General features: G+C 55.1%; 1 protein-coding gene across 1 annotated transcript in view; it reads right to left on the minus strand.

Moving 5' to 3' along the window:
* Nucleotides 1–19,891, minus strand: part of LOC133357749 (mast/stem cell growth factor receptor kita-like) — a 33,551-nt gene extending 13,660 nt beyond the window's left edge. The window contains exons 1-9 of the mRNA XM_061575853.1: nucleotides 19,725–19,891; nucleotides 17,013–17,902; nucleotides 12,381–12,550; nucleotides 11,113–11,284; nucleotides 7,438–7,708; nucleotides 6,372–6,487; nucleotides 4,558–4,675; nucleotides 2,887–3,227; nucleotides 445–569 (exon numbers count right to left, since the gene is read on the minus strand). Of these exons, the coding sequence (XP_061431837.1) occupies nucleotides 445–569; nucleotides 2,887–3,227; nucleotides 4,558–4,675; nucleotides 6,372–6,487; nucleotides 7,438–7,708; nucleotides 11,113–11,284; nucleotides 12,381–12,550; nucleotides 17,013–17,139 (1,440 nt within the window). The 5' untranslated portion in view covers nucleotides 17,140–17,902; nucleotides 19,725–19,891. The remainder of the gene's footprint in view (nucleotides 1–444; nucleotides 570–2,886; nucleotides 3,228–4,557; nucleotides 4,676–6,371; nucleotides 6,488–7,437; nucleotides 7,709–11,112; nucleotides 11,285–12,380; nucleotides 12,551–17,012; nucleotides 17,903–19,724) is intronic.
* Nucleotides 19,892–20,153: the final 262 nt, after the last annotated feature.

A 20,153-nucleotide genomic window follows, 5' to 3' on the forward strand; every position in this document is an offset into this window, starting at 1 on the left:
GGAGGTGGGTGAGGGAGGTGAGTGAGGGGGGTGAGAGCAGTGAGTGAGAGGAGTGAGGGAGGGAGGTGAGGGAGGTTAGTGAGAGAGGTGAGTGAGGGAGGTGAGGGACAGCGGTGAGTGAGAGCGGTGAGTGAGAGGGGTGAGTGAGTGAGAGGGGTGAGTGAGTGAGAGGGGTGAGCGAGTGAGAGTGGTGAGTGAGAGCGGTGAGTGAGCGAGTGAGAGTGGTGAGTGAGAGCGGTGAGTGAGCGAGTGAGAGTGGTGAGTGAGAGCGGTGAGTGAGCGAGTGAGAGCGGTGAGAGGGGTGAGCGAGGGGTGAGCGCTGAGCGAGGCTCCCCGCGCTCACCCCGCGCTCACCCCGCGCGCTCACCCCACGTGCTCACCCCCCCCCCCATGCTCACCCCGCGTGCTCACCCCGTGCTCACCCCCCCCCCCCCCCGTGCTCACCCCGCGTGCCTTGTGCAGGAAGAACAGTGTGGATGTGAGCAGCGCGCCCGCGAGCAGCGACACGGCGAGCAGCGACCACAGCGACACGCTCAGCGCACCGCCCGCCACGGGGCCTGCAGCCCCCCCTGTCGAGACGCGGGGGGGGGGGCACGGGGGGGGCACGGGGGGGGCACGGGGGGGCACGGGGGGGCACGGGGGGGTACGGGGGGAGCACGGGGGGGCACGGAGGCACGGGGTCACGGGGGGGGGGGCACGAGGGGCACGGGGAGGGTAAGGGGGGTGGAGAGGTGAGGGGGGGAAGGAGGGGCATGGGGGGAGGGGCGGCACGGGGGGGTCACGGGGGGCGCATGGGGGTCACGGAGGGGAGGAGAGGTGAGGGGCGGAGGAGGGGCATGGGGGGAGGGGCGGCATGGGAGGTCAGGGGGGGCACGGGGGGTCACGGGGGGGGCATGGGGGGTCACGGAGGGGAGGAGAAGCGAGGGGGGAAGGAGGGGGACACGAGGAAGAGGGGCATAGGCGGCATGGTGAGGGACAGTGGATAGTGGAGTGCACGTGGCTGTGTGGCTGTGTGGTTGTGTGACTGCGTGTGTGTGCGTGTGTGTGACTGTGTGTGACTGTGTGTGTGTGAGACTGTGTGTGTGACTGTGTGTGTGACTATGTGTGTGTGTGTGACTGTGTGTGTGACTGTGTGTGTGACTGCGTGTGTGACTTGGGGAGCGGTAGTGCAGTGGTTAGCGCGCTGCGCTATGAACCTGGCGACCCGGGTTCGATTCCCGCTCACGGCCAACATCAGTGACGATTATCTGAACCGGTCCTGGGCCTCCCCTAGGTCGACTCAGCCTCAAATGAGTGCCCGGTGCGGTGTGTAAACATCGCCACTGGGGAGACAAAGGCGGTCGGGCGTGGTGCTGGCCACCCACCCCCTCGTGTACCGTTCTGGCCTTCATAGGTGCTCGCTAACAGCACTTGCCTCTACAGTCTGTTAAGGCTACACGGGGGATCTTTATTTTTGTCTTTGTGTGTGACTGTGCGTGTGTGACTGTGTGTGTGACTGTGTGTGTGACTGTGTGTGTGCCTGTGTGTGTGACTGTGTGTGACTGTGTGTGACTGTGTGCGTGTGTGTGTCTGCGTGTGTGTGTTTGTGACTGTGTGTGTGTGACTGTGTGTGTGTGACTGTGTGTGTGACTGTGTGTGTGACTGTGTGTGTGACTGTGTGTGTGACTATGTATGTGTGTGACTGTGTGTGTGTGTGACTGTGTGTGTGTGTGACTGTGTGTGTGTGTGTGACTGTGTGTGTGTGACTGTGTGTGTGTGACTATGTATATGTGTGACTGTGTGTGTGTACTGTGGTGTGTGTGTGACTGTGTGTGTGTGTGACTGTGTGTGTGTGACTGTGTGTGTGTGTGACTGTGTGTGTGTGTGACTGTGTATATGTGTGACTGTGTGTGTGACTGTGTGTGTGTGTGACTGTGTGTGTGTGACTATGTGTGTGTGTGACTGTGTGTGTGTGACTGTGTGTGTGTGTGACTGTGTGTGTGTGACTGTGTGTGTGTGTGACTGTGTGTGTGTGTGACTGTGTGTGTGTGACTGTGTGTGTGTGTGACTGTGTGTGTGTGTGACTGTGTGTACGTGTGACTGTGTGTGTGTGACTGTGTGTGTGTGTGACTGTGTGTGTGTGTGACTGTGTGTGTGTGACTGTGTGTGTGTGTGACTGTGTGTGTGTGTGACTGTGTATATGTGTGACTGTGTGTGTGACTGTGTGTGTGTGTGACTGTGTGTGTTGTGACTATGTGTGTGTGTGACTGTGTTGTGTGTGACTGTGTGTGTGTGTGACTGTGTGTGTGTGACTGTGTGTGTGTGTGACTGTGTGTGTGTGTGACTGTGTGTGTGACTGTGTGTGTGTGTGACTGTGTGTGTGTGTGACTGTGTGTGTGTGTGACTGTGTGACTGTGTGTGTGTGTGACTGTGTGTGTGTGTGACTGTGTGTGTGTGTGACTGTGTGTGTGTGTGACTGTGTGTGTGTGACTGTGTGGTGTGTGACTGTGTGTGTGTGTGACTGTGTGTATGTGTGACTGTGTGTGTGTGACTGTGTGTGTGTGACTTGTGTGTGTGTGTGACTGTGTGTGTGTGACTGTGTGTGTGTGTGACTGGTGTGTGTGTGACTGTGTATATGTGTGACTGTGTGTGGTGACTGTGTGTGTGTGTGACTGTGTGTGTGTGACTATGTGTGTGTGTGACTGTGTGTGTGTGACTGTGTGTGTGTGTGACTGTGTGTGTGTGACTGTGTGTGTGTGTGACTGTGTGTGTGTGTGACTGTGTGTGTGGACTTGTGTGTGTGTGTGACTGTGTGTGTGTGTGTGTTGACTGTGTTGTGTGTGTGTGTGACTGTGTGTGTGTGTGACTGTGTGTGTGTGTGACTGTGTGTGTGTGTGCGTGTCGCACGCCGCAGGAAGAACGGCGAGGTGAAGTGAACTCTGGAGCTGCTCCCCAAGCGGTTCCAGGCGACGCATTCCACCGTGAACCCTGACCCCAGCACATCCCCCGACTCCCCCCCCGTCCCCTCTCCATCGCCGCCCACGTCCGCGCGTCCCTCCGGCTGCCCGGCCCCCACCGCCTCCCCGATGACCCCCGCGTGACCCCAAAGGGCGGGGGTCAAGGTCAACTCGCTGACGACCGTGACCCCCAGCGGCCCGTCGCCGCCCTGGCCCTCCCCGGCCTCGCGTTCGCGGATCGTCGTCCCGTTGCCGGCCTCCAGTTCCCGCGTGTCGTTACTGCCGCTGCAACTGGATTGGGGGGCAGGGGGGGCAGAGAGGGAGGGGGGGCAGAGGGAGGGGGGGGGCATTGAGAGAGGGGGGCGGAGTGGGTGGCGGGAGTGGAGCGTTGAGTTTGTATATTGGGTTTTGGGGAGCAGTAGTGCAGTGGTTATTTGCTACGTGCGTTGGACTTCTTTCGCACCGTACGTATCCAACCGTGAATTATCGGAGGTGAAGTGTTGAGTCTATGGGCAGTGTTGAGTCTATGGGTAGTGTTGAGTCTATGGATAGTGTTGAGTCTATGGGCAGTGTTAGTCAATGGGCAGTGTTTGTCTATGGGCAGTATGTGTCTATGTTGAACTTTCTAGAAAGTGCATAGCAATAGCACTAATATTCTGTTAAAGGCTATACGGGGGATCTTTGTCTTTATGGGGTGCCACGGTGGTGAAATGTTAACTCCCTCGCCTGGTCTACAGGAGCTGTCAATTGTGGCCCAGGCCGCGTCTGTCAAAGGGCTACGTAGCAAGCTCAGCGGGGCCTTACCTGGTAACATAAGTAACAGTCTCGTATCGCGTGTGTGCGTGTCACACCTGTTGCGTGTGTGTGTGCGTGTCACACTTGTTGCGTGTGTGCGTGCGTCACACCTGTTGCGTGTGTGTGTGCGTGTGTCACACTTGTTGCGTGTGTGCGTGCGTCACACCTGTTGCGTGCGTGCGTGCGTCAAACCTGTTGCGTGCGTGCGTGCGTCACACCTGTTGCGTGCGTGCGTCACACCTGTTGCGTGCGTGCGTGCGTCACACCTGTTGCGTGTGTGCGTGCGTCACACCTGTTGCGTGCGTGTGTGCGTGCGTCACACCTGTTGCGTGCGTGCGTGCGTCACACCTGTTGCGTGTGTGCGTGCGTCACACCTGTTGCGTGCGTGCGTCACACCTGTTGCGTGCGTGTGTGCGTCACACCTGTTGCGTGTGTGCGTACGTCACACCTGTTGCGTGCGTGTGTGCGTGCGTCACACCTGTTGCGTGCGTGCGTGCGTCACACCTGTTGCGTGTGTGCGTGCGTCACACCTGTTGCGTGCGTGCGTCACACCTGTTGCGTGCGTGTGTGCGTCACACCTGTTGCGTGTGTGCGTGCGTCACACCTGTTGCGTGCGTGCGTAACACCTGTTGCGTGCGTGCGTAACACCTGTTGCGTGTGTGTGTCACACCTGTTGCGTGTGTGCGTGCGTCACACCTGTTGCGTGCGTGCGTGCGTAACACCTGTTGAGTGCGTGCGTCACACCTGTTGCGTGCGTGTGTGCGTGCGTCACACCTGTTGCGTGCGTGCGTGCGTCACACCTGTTGCGTGCGTGCGTGCGTCAAACCTGTTGCGTGTGCCGGGACACAGGAGCCACGTTACGTGCGCTCGCGGCAGCGCAGTCGCCGTGCAAGTGCGCCGCTCGCTATCCGAGCTCGCCAGCAGGGAGTCGATCTGGGGGGCCGCTGGGGGGCAGGGGGGTGGGGGGTCGGGGGGGGTCGGTGGGCGGGGGGTCGTTTAGAGGTGATTATTTACAAGGGTGCCAGGCCAGCGTCGTGGTGATGGTGGTGGATGATGGTGATGTGTGTATACATGTTCAGCATCTTTAGCCAACCGCATACCTGTCAACCCCTTATCAGTGCCCTACCTTATTACAGACCAACTTATAATCTCAACGTTCATCCCACAAAGTCCCACCACAAGGGAGAAACACAAATGGACGAACATTTTGTCGCCCGTATTGAAACGGTTGCACGCCGTATGGACCTGTACAAGATTGCGGGGTAGACCGTGTGGGTTGACGGCTGTGCGGCCGTGCTAATCGAGATGATGTGATAACGAGGGGGTGTTGATACCGTCGCTGCGCAGAGCTTGGTGGGCTCTGGCCACGCGATGATTAGTGCTCGGAGGAATTCCCGCAGCCAATGGAATGCAGGGTGAGAGGCACGGGTGACTAGCACGTGCGAGTGAAGAGGAGTTGCGTTAAATGGCCAGGATCCAGGCACCGGCCATTCAGGTGGAAGGGGAAGCGGTCTCGTCGGCTGGGGGCTGCGCAAGGCGGCGGGGTAAACGCGGATCGGGAGCACGCAGAGACGCACGCAGGAATTCTGAGAGCGGCTGAGAAATGGGACGAGGGTTCACTCGAGATCGTGGCGTGGGAGAGAGCATGGGAGACGGAGGGTGCGGGGAGACGGAGGACCTGGGACGTGAAGGACACGGGATACAAAAGGCGCCGGAAACAGAGGACGTGGGGAATGGAAAGCGTGCTAAATGGAAAGCACGGGAAACGGAGAGCTCAGAAAACTAGGGCCGCGTAAAACAGAATGTGCAGGAAACGGAGGGCAAAGTAAACGGACAGCACAGAAAACGAAGGGCGCGAAAAACGGAGGTTGCGGCAAACGGAGGACACAGGGAAAAATTGGGCGTGGGAAACGGGGTGAGCGCAGAAAGCGGAGCGAGACAATACGGAGAGCGAGACAATACGGAGAGCGAGACAATACGGAGAGCGAGACAATACGGAGAGTGAGACAATACAGAGAGCGAGACAATACAGAGAGCGAGACAATATGGAGAGCGAGACAATACGGAGAGCGAGACAATACGGAGAGCGAGACAATACGGAGAGCGAGACAATACGGAAAGCGAGACAATACGGAGAGCGAGACAATACGGAGAGCGAGACAATACAGAGAGCGAGACAATACAGAGAGCGAGACAATACGGAGAGCGAGACAATACGGAGAGCGAGACAATACGGAGAGCGAGACAATACGGAGAGCGAGACAATACGTAGAGCGAGACAATACGGATAGCGAGACAATACGGAGAGCGAGACAATACAGAGAGCGAGACAATACAGAGAGCGAGACAATACGGAGAGCGAGACAATACGGAGAGCGAGACAATACGGAGAGCGAGACAATACGGAGAGCGAGACAATACGGAGAGCGAGACAATACGGAGAGCGAGACAATACGGAGAGCGAGACAATACAGAAAGCGAGACAATACGGAGAGCGAGACAATACGGAGAGCGAGACAATACGGAGAGCGAGACAATACGGAGAGCGAGACAATATGGAGAGCGAGACAATACGGAGAGCGAGACAATACGGAGAGCGCACGAGAGGGAGAGCGCGCGAGCGAGCGTGCGAGTCCTCACCGCTCACGTGGAGCGCGACGCTCGCCCAGTCCGCGCTGTCCGAGTTGTGCACGTCCACGCGGAACCAACCAGAGAGAAGGCGGGAAACCCCAGCCAGCGAGAGCACGCTGCGGTACCTGACCACACAACCACCATCACCACCGCCGCCGCCGCCGCTGTCACAGGGAGCGCCGCTCGCTCCTCATCGGCCCAGCATCTCGACTGGCGCATCGCACCTCACCTCAACCGCTGCACCGCCCTGCTGCAGTCGAGCCCAAGGGACCCCCCCAGTGGAAGCTCTCCCTACGTGGCACAACTTGTGACCCAGCAACGGCGTGTGCGGTTGTGTGTCATTCAGCCAGGAGGAGGTGGGGGGGGGGTGGCGATGTTGCTAAGGGAATGATTGTTTTTTTTTCCAAGTGAGAGATTTGAGTCATTTTCCAATTACGGAACATAGGACAAGCCCCCCCCCCACCGCCCCGGTTGCTGCCCCCATAGCTGTCAACCCCTAATCAGTGACCTACCTTCTTACAGAACAATTCAGAACTTATTAGTCATCCCGCCGTGCCATTATAAATCACAACGTGCATCCGACAAAGTCCCATCACAAGGAAGAAACACAAACAAATAGACAATTTATTTGTTTGCCCGTATTGAGACGGCTGTACACCGTATGGACAAGAAAACTCAATGTCCCTCTAACAGGGGTGCGGAACGTCCGGCCCGCGGGCCGTACATGACCCTCGAAATCATTTGGTGTGGCCCTGCCAAGGCAACCGCAGGCGGGACTCGAAATTCAATAATTCTAGGAGCAAACCTAGAAAAGCAGTTGCGAGTAGCAACATCATCAATACCAGCTAACATCACACGCCTCGCCAAAGAGAAGCAGTTCCAGCCATCGCATTAGGGGCGAGTTAATTAAATGTTTGACCAAATATAACAGTAAAATGTATTATTTTGTATGGCACGCGAATGATGTCATAAACATCCAAATGACCCTTGGCAGAAAAACGGTTCCCCACCCGTGGTCTCCAAGAACACGTGGTGAACCCTGTAGGTCGACAGCTGTGCGCCTCCCACCCCTCACCTGTTGTCCCCCAGGTGCTCCAGCACCGGGCTCCACGTCGCCTCCGCCGCCTCGCCACCGCTGCCCCCGCCGCTGCCCTCGCCCCCACCCCACAGCCCCCCGCTGCCCCCCACCGGCGCCGCCGTCGCGGCCTCGTCGGCGTGACGAGGCCCGGACCACGTGGCAAGCCGCGGCGGGGGGTACGCGTCGATGGTCACGGACAGCTCCGCCGCGTCGCCCTCGTCCGCGCGGACGTCGCGCGACGCGGGTGAGATGCGCACGAAGCCATGGTCTGTGGGGCACATTGTCAGCGCGGCGTCGTCGTCGTGGTAACCGACAACATCATCATCAACATCAACATCACCGTGGTCGTCAGAGTTACTAGGCCAGGGCCTCCGAGCTACTAGGCCAGGGCCTCCGAGCTACTAGACTGGGAGGGACATCAGGAGCTACTAGACCAGGACATCAAGAGCTGCTAGACCAGGACATCAAGAGCTGCTAGACCAGGACATCAAGAGCTGCTAGACCAGGACATCAAGAGCTGCTAGACCAGGACATCAAGAGCTGCTAGACTAGGACATCAAGAGCTGCTAGACCAGGACATCAAGAGCTACTAGACTAGGACATCAAGAGCTACTAGACTAGGACATCAACAGCTACTAGACTAGGACATCAAGAGCTACTAGACTAGGACATCAAGAGCTTCTACACCAGGACATCAAGAGCTGCTAGACCAGGACATCAAGAGCTACTAGACTAGGACATCAAGAACTGCTAGACCAGGACATCAAGAACTGCTAGACTAGGACATCAAGAACTGCTAGACCAGGACATCAAGAACTGCTAGACTAGGACATCAAGAACTGCTAGACCAGGACATCAAGAACTGCTAGACAAGGACATCAAGAACTGCTAGACCAGGACATCAAGAACTGCTAGACCAGGACATCAAGAGCTGCTAGACTAGGACATCAAGAACTGCTAGACAAGGACATCAAGAACTGCTAGACCAGGACATCAAGAGCTGCTAGACCAGGACATCAAGAACTGCTAGACAAGGACATCAAGAGCTGCTAGACTAGGACATCAAGAGCTGCTAGACTAGGACATCAAGAACTGCTAGACTAGGACATCAAGAGCTGCTAGACTAGGACATCAAGAACTGCTAGACTAGGACATCAAGAACTGCTAGACTAGGACATCAAGAGCTGCTAGACTAGGACATCAAGAACTGCTAGACAAGGACATCAAGAACTGCTAGACTAGGACATCAAGAACTGCTAGACTAGGACATCAAGAACTGCTAGACTAGGACATCAAGAACTGCTAGACTAGGACATCAAGAGCTGCTAGACCAGGGCATCAAGAACTGCTAGACCAGGACATCAAGAGCTGCTAGACTAGGACATCAAGAGCTGCTAGACCAGGACATCAAGAACTGCTAGACTAGGTCATCAAGAGCTGCTAGACCAGGACATCAAGAGCTGCTAGACCAGGACATCAAGAGCTGCTAGACTAGGACATCAAGAACTGCTAGACCAGGACATCAAGAGCTGCTAGACTATGACATCAAGAGCTGCTAGACTAGGACATCAAGAGCTGCTAGACTAGGACATCAAGAACTGCTAGACTAGGACATCAAGAGCTGCTAGACTAGGACATCAAGAGCTGCTAGACTAGGACATCAAGAACTGCTAGACTAGGACATCAAGAACTACTAGACTAGGACATCAAGAGCTGCTAGACTAGGACATCAAGAGCTGCTAGACTAGGACATCAAGAACTGCTAGACTAGGACATCAAGAGCTGCTAGACCAGGACATCAAGAGCTGCTAGACCAGGACATCAAGAGCTGCTAGACTAGGACATCAAGAACTGCTAGACCAGGACATCAAGAGCTGCTAGACTATGACATCAAGAGCTGCTAGACTAGGACATCAAGAGCTGCTAGACTAGGACATCAAGAACTGCTAGACTAGGACATCAAGAGCTGCTAGACTAGGACATCAAGAGCTGCTAGACTAGGACATCAAGAACTGCTAGACTAGGACATCAAGAACTACTAGACTAGGACATCAAGAGCTGCTAGACTAGGACATCAAGAGCTGCTAGACTAGGACATCAAGAACTGCTAGACTAGGACATCAAGAACTGCTAGACTAGGACATCAAGAACTACTAGACTAGGACATCAAGAACTGCTAGACTAGGACATCAAGAACTGCTAGACTAGGACATCAAGAACTGCTAGACTAGGACATCAAGAACTACTAGACTAGGACATCAAGAGCTGCTAGACTAGGACATCAAGAACTGCTAGACTAGGACATCAAGAACTACTAGACTAGGACATCAAGAACTACTAGACTAGGACATCAAGAACTGCTAGACTAGGACATCAAGAACTGCTAGACTAGGACATCAAGAACTGCTAGACAAGGACATCAAGAACTGCTAGACTAGGACATCAAGAACTGCTAGACTAGGACATCAAGAACTACTAGACTAGGACATCAAGAGCTGCTAGACTAGGACATCAAGAACTGCTAGACTAGGACATCAAGAACTGCTAGACCAGGACATCAAGAACTACTAGACTAGGACATCAAGAACTACTAGACTAGGACATCAAGAACTGCTAGACTAGGACATCAAGAACTGCTAGACTAGGACATCAAGAACTGCTAGACTAGGACATCAAAAACTACTAGACTAGGACATCAAGAGCTGCTAGACTAGGACATCAAGAACTGCTAGACTAGGACATCAAGAACTGCTAGACTAGGACATCAAGAACTGCTAGACAAGGACATCAAGAACTGCTAGACAAGGACATCAAGAGCTGCTAGACTAGGACATCAAGAGCTGCTAGACCAGGACATCAAGAGCTACTAGACCAGGACATCAAGAGCTGCTAGACTAGGACATCAAGAGCTACTAAACTAGGACATCAAGAGCTGCTAGACCAGGACATCAAGAACTGCTAGACTAGGACATCAAGAACTACTAGACTAGGACATCAAGAGCTGCTAGACTAGGACATCAAGAGCTGCTAGACTAGGACATCAAGAACTGCTAGACTAGGACATCAAGAACTACTAGACCAGGACATCAAGAGCTGCTAGACCAGGACATCAAGAGCTACTAGACCATGACATCAAGAGCTGCTAGACTAGGACATCAAGAGCTGCTAGATCAGGACATCAAGAGCTGCTAGACCAGGACATCAAGAGCTGCTAGACCAGAACATCAAGAGCTGCTAGATCAGGACATCAAGAGCTACTAGACTAGGACATCAAGAGCTACTAGACCAGGACATCAAGAGCTGCTAGACCAGGACATCGAGAGCTGCTAGACCAGGACATCAAGAGCTACTAGACCAGGACATCAAGAGCTGCTAGACCAGGACATCAAGAGCTGCTAGACCAGGACATCAAGAGCTGCTAGACCAGGACATCAAGAGCTGCTAGACCAGGACATCAAGAGCTGCTAGACCAGGACATCAAGAGCTGCTAGACCAGGACATCAAGAGCTGCTAGACTAGGACATCAAGAGCTGCTTGACCAGGACATCAAGAGCTGCTAGACCAGGACATCAAGAGCTACTAGACCAGGACATCAAGAGCTGCTAGACCAGGACATCAACAGCTACTAGACCGGGGCCTTCCGCTAGTGTCCGTGCGCTGCTCGTTACCTACCCAGCACGACCAACTCGATGGCGCTGGAGTCGGCTCCGCCGGCTCGGTTCGAGGCCCGGCACGCGTAGCGCCCCCCGTGGCGAGCCCCCACGGCCTCCACGTGCACGCTCTGCGTCACGTGCAGCACGCCCACGTGGTCGTAGCGGCGCTCCTGGCGGTCGAGCGGCAGCTCCTGGGGGCACGGGGACAAATGTCAGCAGAAACATCATCAGCAGCAGCAGCATCATCAGCAGCAGCAGCATCATCATCATCAGCAGCAGCAGCAGCAACATCATCATCATCAGCAGCATCATCAGCAGCATCCACACCAGGATTAGCATCAGCAGCATCATCAGCAGTAGCAACATCATCAGCAGCATCATCATGGGGCCAGATGATAGCGAGGGTAGTTGGATAGTCGCTGGCTAAAGGGGGTAAAAGGGAGTGGGGGGGTAGTAGGGAGTTGGGGGGGGGCTATGGGTGTGAGTGGGGGGGTAGGAGGGAGTTGGGGGGAGCTATGGGAGGGAGTTGGGGGGGGGCTATGGGTGTGAGTGGGGGGGGGGCCTGTGGGTGTGAGTGGGGGGGGGGCTGTGGGTGTGAGTGGGGGGGGGGGCTGTGGGTGTGAGTGGGGGGGGGGGCTGTGGGTGTGAGTGGGGGGGGGGGCCTGTGGGTGTGAGTGGGGGGGGGCTGTGGGTGTGAGTGGGGGGGGGGGCTGTGGGTGTGAGTGGGGGGGGGGGGCTATGGGTGTGAGTGGGGGGGGGGCCTGTGGGTGTGAGTGGGGGGGGGGCTGTGGGTGTGAGTGGGGGGGGGGGCTGTGGGTGTGAGTGGGGGGGGGGGCCTGTGGGTGTGAGTGGGGGGGGGCCTGTGGGTGTGAGTGGGGGGGGGGCCTGTGGGTGTAAGTGGGGGGGGGGCCTGTGGGTGTGAATGGGGGGGGGGCCTGTGGGTGTGAGTGGGGGGGGGGGCTGTGGGTGTGAGTGGGGGGGGCTGTGGGTGTGAGTGGGGGGGGGCTGTGGTTGTGAGTGGGGGGGGGCTGTGGTTGTGAGTGGGGGGGGGGCTGTGGTTGTGAGTGGGGGGGGGCTGTGGTTGTGAGTGGGGGGGGGCTGTGGTTGTGAGTGGGGGGGGGCTGTGGGTGTGAGTGGGGGGGGGGCTGTGGTTGTGAGTGGGGGGGGGCCTGTGGGTGTGAGTGGGGGGGGGCTGTGGTTGTGAGTGGGGGGGGGGCTGTGGGTGTGAGTGGGAGGGGCTGTGGTTGTGAGTGGGGGGGGGCTGTGGGTGTGAGTGGGGGGCCGCACCGCGTCCCCCGAGAAGTTCCAGTGCAGCAGCACGATGGGGTTGATGCTGGTCACGGTGCACCACAACTCCAGCGGCTCGCCACGCACGCGCAGCAGCGGGGACGACGACGACGACGACGACGAGGATGACGATGAGGATGACGCGTTCAGCGTCACGGTGAGCGCCGAATCTACACCACCACCACCACCACCGTCATCATCATCAGCGGATACATCGTCATCAGCTGCATCACCACGAGCTACATCAGCAGCAGATACATCGTCATCATCGACGCGTTCAACGTCACAGTCAGCACCGTCTCGCTCAACCAGTCTGCACAACCAGTCTACACAACCAGTCTACACAACCAGTCTACACAAACAGTCTACACAGCAAGTCTACACAACCAGTCTACACAACCAGCCTACACAACCAGTCTACACAACCAGTCTACACAGCCAGTCTGCACAACCAGTCTACACAACCAGTCTACACAAACAGTCTACACAACAAGTCTATACAACCAGTTTACACAACCAGTCTACACAAACAGTCTACACAACAAGTCTATACAACAAGTTTACACAACCAGTCTATACAACCAGTCTACACAGCCAGTATACACAACCGGTCTACACAACCAGTCTACACAACCAGTTTTCAAAACCAGTCTACACAACCAGTCTATACAACCAGTCTACACAACCAGTCTACACAACCAGTCTACGCAAGCGGTCTACACAACAAGTCTACACAACCAGTCTACACAACCAGTCTACACAGCCAGTCTACACATCCAGTTTATACAGCCAGTCTACACACACAGTCTGCACAACCAGTCTACACAACCAGTCTGCACAGCCAGTCTACACAACCAGTCTACACAACCAGTTAACACAACCAGTCTACACAACCAGTCTACACAACCAGTCTACACAACCAGTCTATACAGTCAGTCTACACAACCAGTCTACACAACCCGTCTACACAACCAGTCTACACAACCAGCCTACACAATCAGTTTACACAACCAGTCTACACATCCAGTCTAGACAACCAGTCTACACAATCAGTCTACACAATCAGTCTACACAACCAGTCTACACAACCAGTCTACACAATCAGTCTACACAACCAGTCTACACAACCAGTCTACACAACAAAGGCTCAGTCCTAACAGCAGCCTCAGCCGCACCAACCTTACCATAATAAAACATTAACCCGTAAAAACAAAGTTTTTCACTATAAATCCTTTATATGCGTGGCATCGGTTTTATTTTATTATTAATTTCTGTTTTTCTTGAGTAAGAGTTTCATTTTTATCACATTGGTATTTTAAATTAAATATGAAAAAAAAATTTTCCTAAAAAGTGGAAAATTTTTGAAAACATTTTTCACGAAAATAAATTGTCACGGACAACGAGTCTGTGTGCAAAATGTCAGCTCGATTGGATCACGGGAAGTGGGTTAAAAAACGACCGAAAGATTTGCACGGTCGTAAGCGCGCAAGCAAGTGAACTTAATATAAAGGATTAAAAAAAAAAACTCCGATCCAGGGGCCTACCCTGGCTCCGCCCCCCTCAACCAGTATTATTTCCCTTCTACGTGACTTTACCGAAAGAACCAAGAAGATGCAGGGAAAATGTCAGGAACAACACAGACCTCTCTACGCGGCCTTCTTTGACCTCGCCAAAGCCATTGATTCTGTCAACCGAGAATCTCTGTGGAGGATCCTTCAAAAGTCGTGGATGTCCACCGAAATCTGTCGCCATTCTTCGCTTGCTGTGTGATGGCTGTGCGAGCGGTCATTCTACGAAATGGATCCATCTCAGATCACGTGGAAGTTAAGACTCGAGTCAAACAAGGCTGTGCCATCGCCCCAACACTCTTCTCCCAATATTCCTCGCCGCGATGCTACAGCTAAACTCCTGGCAAACTTCGAGCAGGAGTGGAGCTCAACTACCGAATGGGATGGTTAGCTGTTCAACATCAACCGACTACGATCTAATGCTAAGACCATCCCGACAGCAGCTGTTGAACTCCAGTATGCTGCTGACGATGCTGTAGTGTGTGTGCCCACTCAGGAGTGAATGTTCAGGCAATCGTAAAAAACTTTTACTGAGGCATTTTGAGAAAATGGCACTGACGCTTAATATTTGAAAGACTAAGGTCTTCCATCAACCAGTTCTCAATGTGCAGTTCCCAGCTCCAACAATCTACATCCACGGTGAGCCTCTAGAAAATGTTGAGCATTTCCCATACCTAGGAAGCCCTCTTTCTCAGAATGCTGAAATGTGCAAGTGGAACTTTCGGTCGGCTGAGAAAAAGGGGTGTTTGAGGAAGGTGACATGAGGTCCAAACACCAAGACCGTGGCTTTATCAAGCAGCCGTAATCTCTACCTTACTGTCTGGAGCTGAGACGAGGGTAACATTACGGGAGACATCTCAAAGCGCTAGAGAAGTCCAATCAACGCTGCTTGCGGAAGATCCTTGACATCGGGTGTGAAGATGGCAGACGCACTTGCTAACATCAGCGTCCGCTCGCGAACAGACACCGCGAGTTTCGATTTAAAGCTTTCGTGACTGCAGGGATTCATCTTCACCTGAGGACGGCTGCTTGCGTTGTGGCCGAAACGTCGTGACAATTATTTTATTATGTTTTATTTGTATTATTTTATTACTTCCCTTCTACGTGACTTTACCGAAAGAACCAAGAAGAAGACACCGCGAGCACGGATGCCACGATCATTCGACATCAGCTACGCGGGGCCGTCCACGCCGTTCGTATGCCAGACCCCAGACTCCTAAAGCAGCGATGTCTTCCACTCCCAGCTCGGTGGGGGGGGGGGGGTGCGTTCAAGAGGAGGGCAGAGAGAAGCGCTTCAAGGATATCGTCCTCAAGGGCGAGGCCTTACCTCGGAGCACCGCAGATGGAGACAACAACAACAACCGCCATTCGCCACTAAGTAGCGGTGACGTCACCACGACGCTTGTGCCAGGCCATGTGCACGTTGAGGCAGTCACGTGAAGTGTCGAACGCTCGCTGGCAGGAGGTCACGGGGCAGACCCAGCAGGTGCCGCGGGTCGACTGACTGAGATGACTGAGGCGACTGGCTGATGCACCACCTGTGCCCCCGACTGTGCCAACTTGCTGTGCTTTAGCCACCCGGCGCTCCGCTCGTTGTTGTGAGTGTCGCTCCTCCGCCCTCCGTTGTTGTTGGAGGGCGACTGCCTCCAACTGCCCAGTAGCGTCCTTCACGAGCCTCCTCCACTGAGGCCGATCTTGACGCCGCTGGTACCAGTCATCGGCAAGTCCACTCAGCTCCACGTCCTCCTGTACCACATCACTCCATCTCTTCTCTAGCCCATGCCGCGCCCGTTTAGCCCCCTCTGTCCGGCCGAACAAAAGCTGTTTAGGCATGCGGTGGCTGGGCATGTGGGCTACATGGCCCAGCCAACGCAGCCTTGCCTGCCGGAGGAGCTCACCGATGGGACTTTGCCCAGATCTTTCAAGGATTTGTGAGCTCCTCACACAATCCAGCCTGGTGTAACCCAGGATGGATCGTAGGCAGGCCAGCCTAAATGTTTCTAACCGGCGAAGATGTTCCATTAGGGGTGTCCACGTTTCGCAAGCGTAGAGAAGGGAGGGAATGACCGTGGCCGAGAAGACCTGAAGCTTCGTGCGGAGCGAGAGACCAGGTAGCTTCCACACAGCGTTACGCAACCGATGAAAAGATAATGCCGCTCGACTGATTCGGAGTGAGACCTCTGCTGTCAAACCGGAGCCGGTCATGAGCACACTGCCCAGGTATGGGAAACTCTCCACTCTCTCCGCAACTGCCCTATCAGCACCACCACTTCCATCACCACCACCGTCATCACACAACATCACCCCCAACCACCACCACCACCATCACTACCATCATTACCACCACCCCTACCATCACCACAATCATCACAGCGATCAGCAACCACCATCACCACCGTCACCGTCATGCAAACGGGCACAGGCGCAGGCCTGCAAGTGCCTGGCTGCTCACTGCACCGCAGTGGAGACTCCCGTGAGCGAGGGAGAGAGAGACCCATGGCCCACACTTGACCCCGCCGCACGCGACTCAACGGCTGCATCAGCTGCCGCTCCGGGAGATAGTCACGACTCCAGCGAGCTCACCCCAGCAGGCACCCCAGTCACGGCCTCCTTTGTCTCACCTCACCTGCCCCCCCCATCTCACCTCAGAACCTCCCCCCCACCTCACCTGCCCCCCCCCCACCTCACCTCACCTCACCCCTCCCCCCACCTCACCTGCCCCCCCCCATCTCACCTCACCTCACCTGCACCCCCCCCCACCTCACCTGCACCCCCCCCACCTCACCTCACCAGCCCCCCCATCTCACCTCACCCCCTCCCCCCCCCACCTCACCTCACCTGCCCCCCTATCTCACTTCGCCCCCTCCCCCCACCTCACCTCACCAGCCCCCCCCCCCCCCCACATCTCACCTGCACCACCCTCCCCCCATCTCACCTCACCTGCCCCCCCCCACCCCACCTCACCTCACCCACTCCCCCCCACCTCACCTGCCCCTCCATCTCACCTCACCAGCCCCCCTCTCCCCATCTCATCTCACCTGCACCCCCCTCCCCCCCACCTCACCTGGCCGTGGAGTCCCGTTGACGGTGAGCGGCGCGAGAAGGAGGACGAGGTGGAGGACGAGGTGGTGTTGGTGTTGGTGGTGGAGGAGGTGGTGGAGGAGGTGGACGAGGTGGACGAGGAGACCCATGGACGCGCTTCTCTCTCCTCTCCGCGTGTCGCGCGCACGCGAGCGGTGGACTCGGAGTGCGGGAGACGGAGCCAGCAGAGCCCCGCGCGCTCCCCCCCCACCCCCTCTACCCCCACCCCCTCTCACCCCCCCCCCTCTCACCCCCCCCCACACCCCTTTACCCCCTCTCCCCCCCCCCACCACCACCACCACCCACGATCACACCACTCCCCCTGACAATAACAACAACAATAGCATCGCAATAACACATTGCTGCTGACACCCCCACCTCGCTCTCTCCCTATCACCTCCTCCTCACTCCTCCTCACCTCTCCCTCTCTCCTTGCGATCCACACCTACTCACTCGCCTACTCACTCGCCTACTCACTAGCTATCAACACCTACTCACTCATCTACTCACTCACCTACTCACTCACCTACTCACTCACTATCAACACCTACTCACTCACCTACTCACTCACCTACACACTCGCCTACTCACTCACCTACACACTCACCTACTCACTCACCTACTCACTCACCTACTCACTCACTCACCTACTCACTCGACTACTCACTCACCTACTCACTCACCTACTCACTCACCTACTCACTCACCTACTCACTCGCTATCCACTCACCTACTCACTCACCTACTCACTCACTATCCACTCACCTACTCACTCACCTACTCACTCACCTACTCACTCACTCACCTACTCACTCGACTACTCACTCACCTACTCACTCACTCACTCACCTACTCACTCACCTACTCACTCACCTACTCACTCACTATCCACTCACCTACGCACTCACTATCCACTCACCTACTCACTCACCTACTCACTCACCTACTCACTCACCTACTCACTCACTATCAACACCTACTCACTCACCTACTCACTCACCTACTCACTCACTATCAACACCTACTCACTCACCTACTCACTCACTCACCTACTCACTCACTATCCACTCACCTACTCACTCACCTACTCACTCACCTACTCACTCACTCACCTACTCACTCGACTACTCACTCACCTACTCACTCACTCACCTACTCACTCGACTACTCACTCACCTACTCACTCACTCACCTACTCACTCACCTACTCACCTACCTACTCACTCACTATCCACTCACCTACTCACTCACTATCCACTCACCTACTCACTCACCTACTCACTCACCTACTCACTCACCTACTCACTCACTATCAACACCTACTCACTCACCTACTCACTCACCTACTCACTCACTATCACACCTACTCACTCACCTACTCACTCACTCACCTACTCACTCACTATCCACTCACCTACTCACTCACCTACTCACTCACCTACTCACTCACTCACCTACTCACTCGACTACTCACTCACCTACTCACTCACTCACCTACTCACTCACTATCCACTCACCTACTCACTCACCTACTCACTCACCTACTCACTCACTCACCTACTCACTCACTATCAACACCTACTCACTCACCTACTCACTCACTCACCTACTCACTCACTATCCACTCACCTACTCACTCACCTACTCAATCACCTACTCACTCAATCACCTACTCACTCGACTACTCACTCACCTACTCACTCACTCACCTACTCACTCACTATCCACTCACCTACTCACTCACCTACTCACTCACTATCCACTCGCCTACTCACTCACCTACTCACTCACTCACCTACTCACTCACCTACTCACTCACCTACTCACTCACTATCAACACCTACTCACGCACCTACTCACTCACCTACTCACTCACTATCAACACCTACTCACTCACCTACTCACTCACCTACTCACTCTCTATCAACACCTACTCACTCACCTACTCACTCACTTACTCACTCACCTACTCACTCACTCACTCACCTACTCACTCACCTACGCACTCACTCACTCACCTACTCACTCACCTATTCACTCACTATCCACTCACCTACTCACTCACTCACCTACTCACTCACCTACTCACTCTCCTACTCACTCACTATCAACACCTACTCACTCACCTACTCACTCACCTACTCACTCACCCACTTACTCACTCACCTAATCACTCACCTATTCACTCACCTACTCACTCACCTACTCACTCACCTACTTACTCACTCACCTACTCACTCACCTACTCACTCACTCATTTACTCACTCACCTACTCACTCACTATCCACTCACCTACTCACTCACTCACCTACTCACTCACCTACTCACTCTCCTACTCACTCACTATCAACACCTACTCACTCACCTACTCACTCACCTACTCACTCACCCACTTACTCACTCACCTACTCACTCACCTATTCACTCACCTACTCACTCACCTACTCACTCACCTACTTACTCACTCACCTACTCACTCACCTACTCACTCACTCATTTACTCACTCACCTACTCACTCACTATCCACTCACCTACTCACTCACTCACCCACCTACTCACTCACCTACTCACTCTCCTACTCACTCTCTATCCACACCTACTCACTCACCTACTCACTCACCTACTCACTCACTCACTTACTCACTCACCTACTCACTCACCTACTCACTATCCTACTCACTCTCTATCCACACCTACTCACTCACCTACTCACTCACCTACTCACTCACTCACCTACTCACTCACCTACTCACTCACCTACTCACTCACTCACTCACCTACTCACTCACCTACTCACTCACTCACCTACTCACTCACCTACCCCCCCCCACGCCTTCTATTGGAAAGGGGGGGGGGAGGTGAGGAGGCGAGGGGCGGGGTTGATGGCGTGGGGGGGTTACCTAGACAACGCTCAGGCGCTCGCGCCACGTGACGTCACTAACTCCCACCCCCTCCCTCCTTACCCCTCCCCTCCTCCATTGATCCCCCCCACCCCTCAACCCAACGGAGGAGGGAGGGGCAAGGTGAGAATGGGGGGGGGCGCGTGCCCCTTACTCCCTCCCTCCCATTCATGATTAAGGAGCCAGGTGGTGGGAGAGGGGCGGGGCTGGAGGAGGAGGGGG

This window comes from Lethenteron reissneri, chromosome 59 (genome assembly GCF_015708825.2).
Source record: "Lethenteron reissneri isolate LAM-NWPU_2019-01 chromosome 59, ASM1570882v1, whole genome shotgun sequence".
Classification (NCBI taxonomy): Eukaryota; Metazoa; Chordata; class Hyperoartia; order Petromyzontiformes; family Petromyzontidae; genus Lethenteron; species Lethenteron reissneri.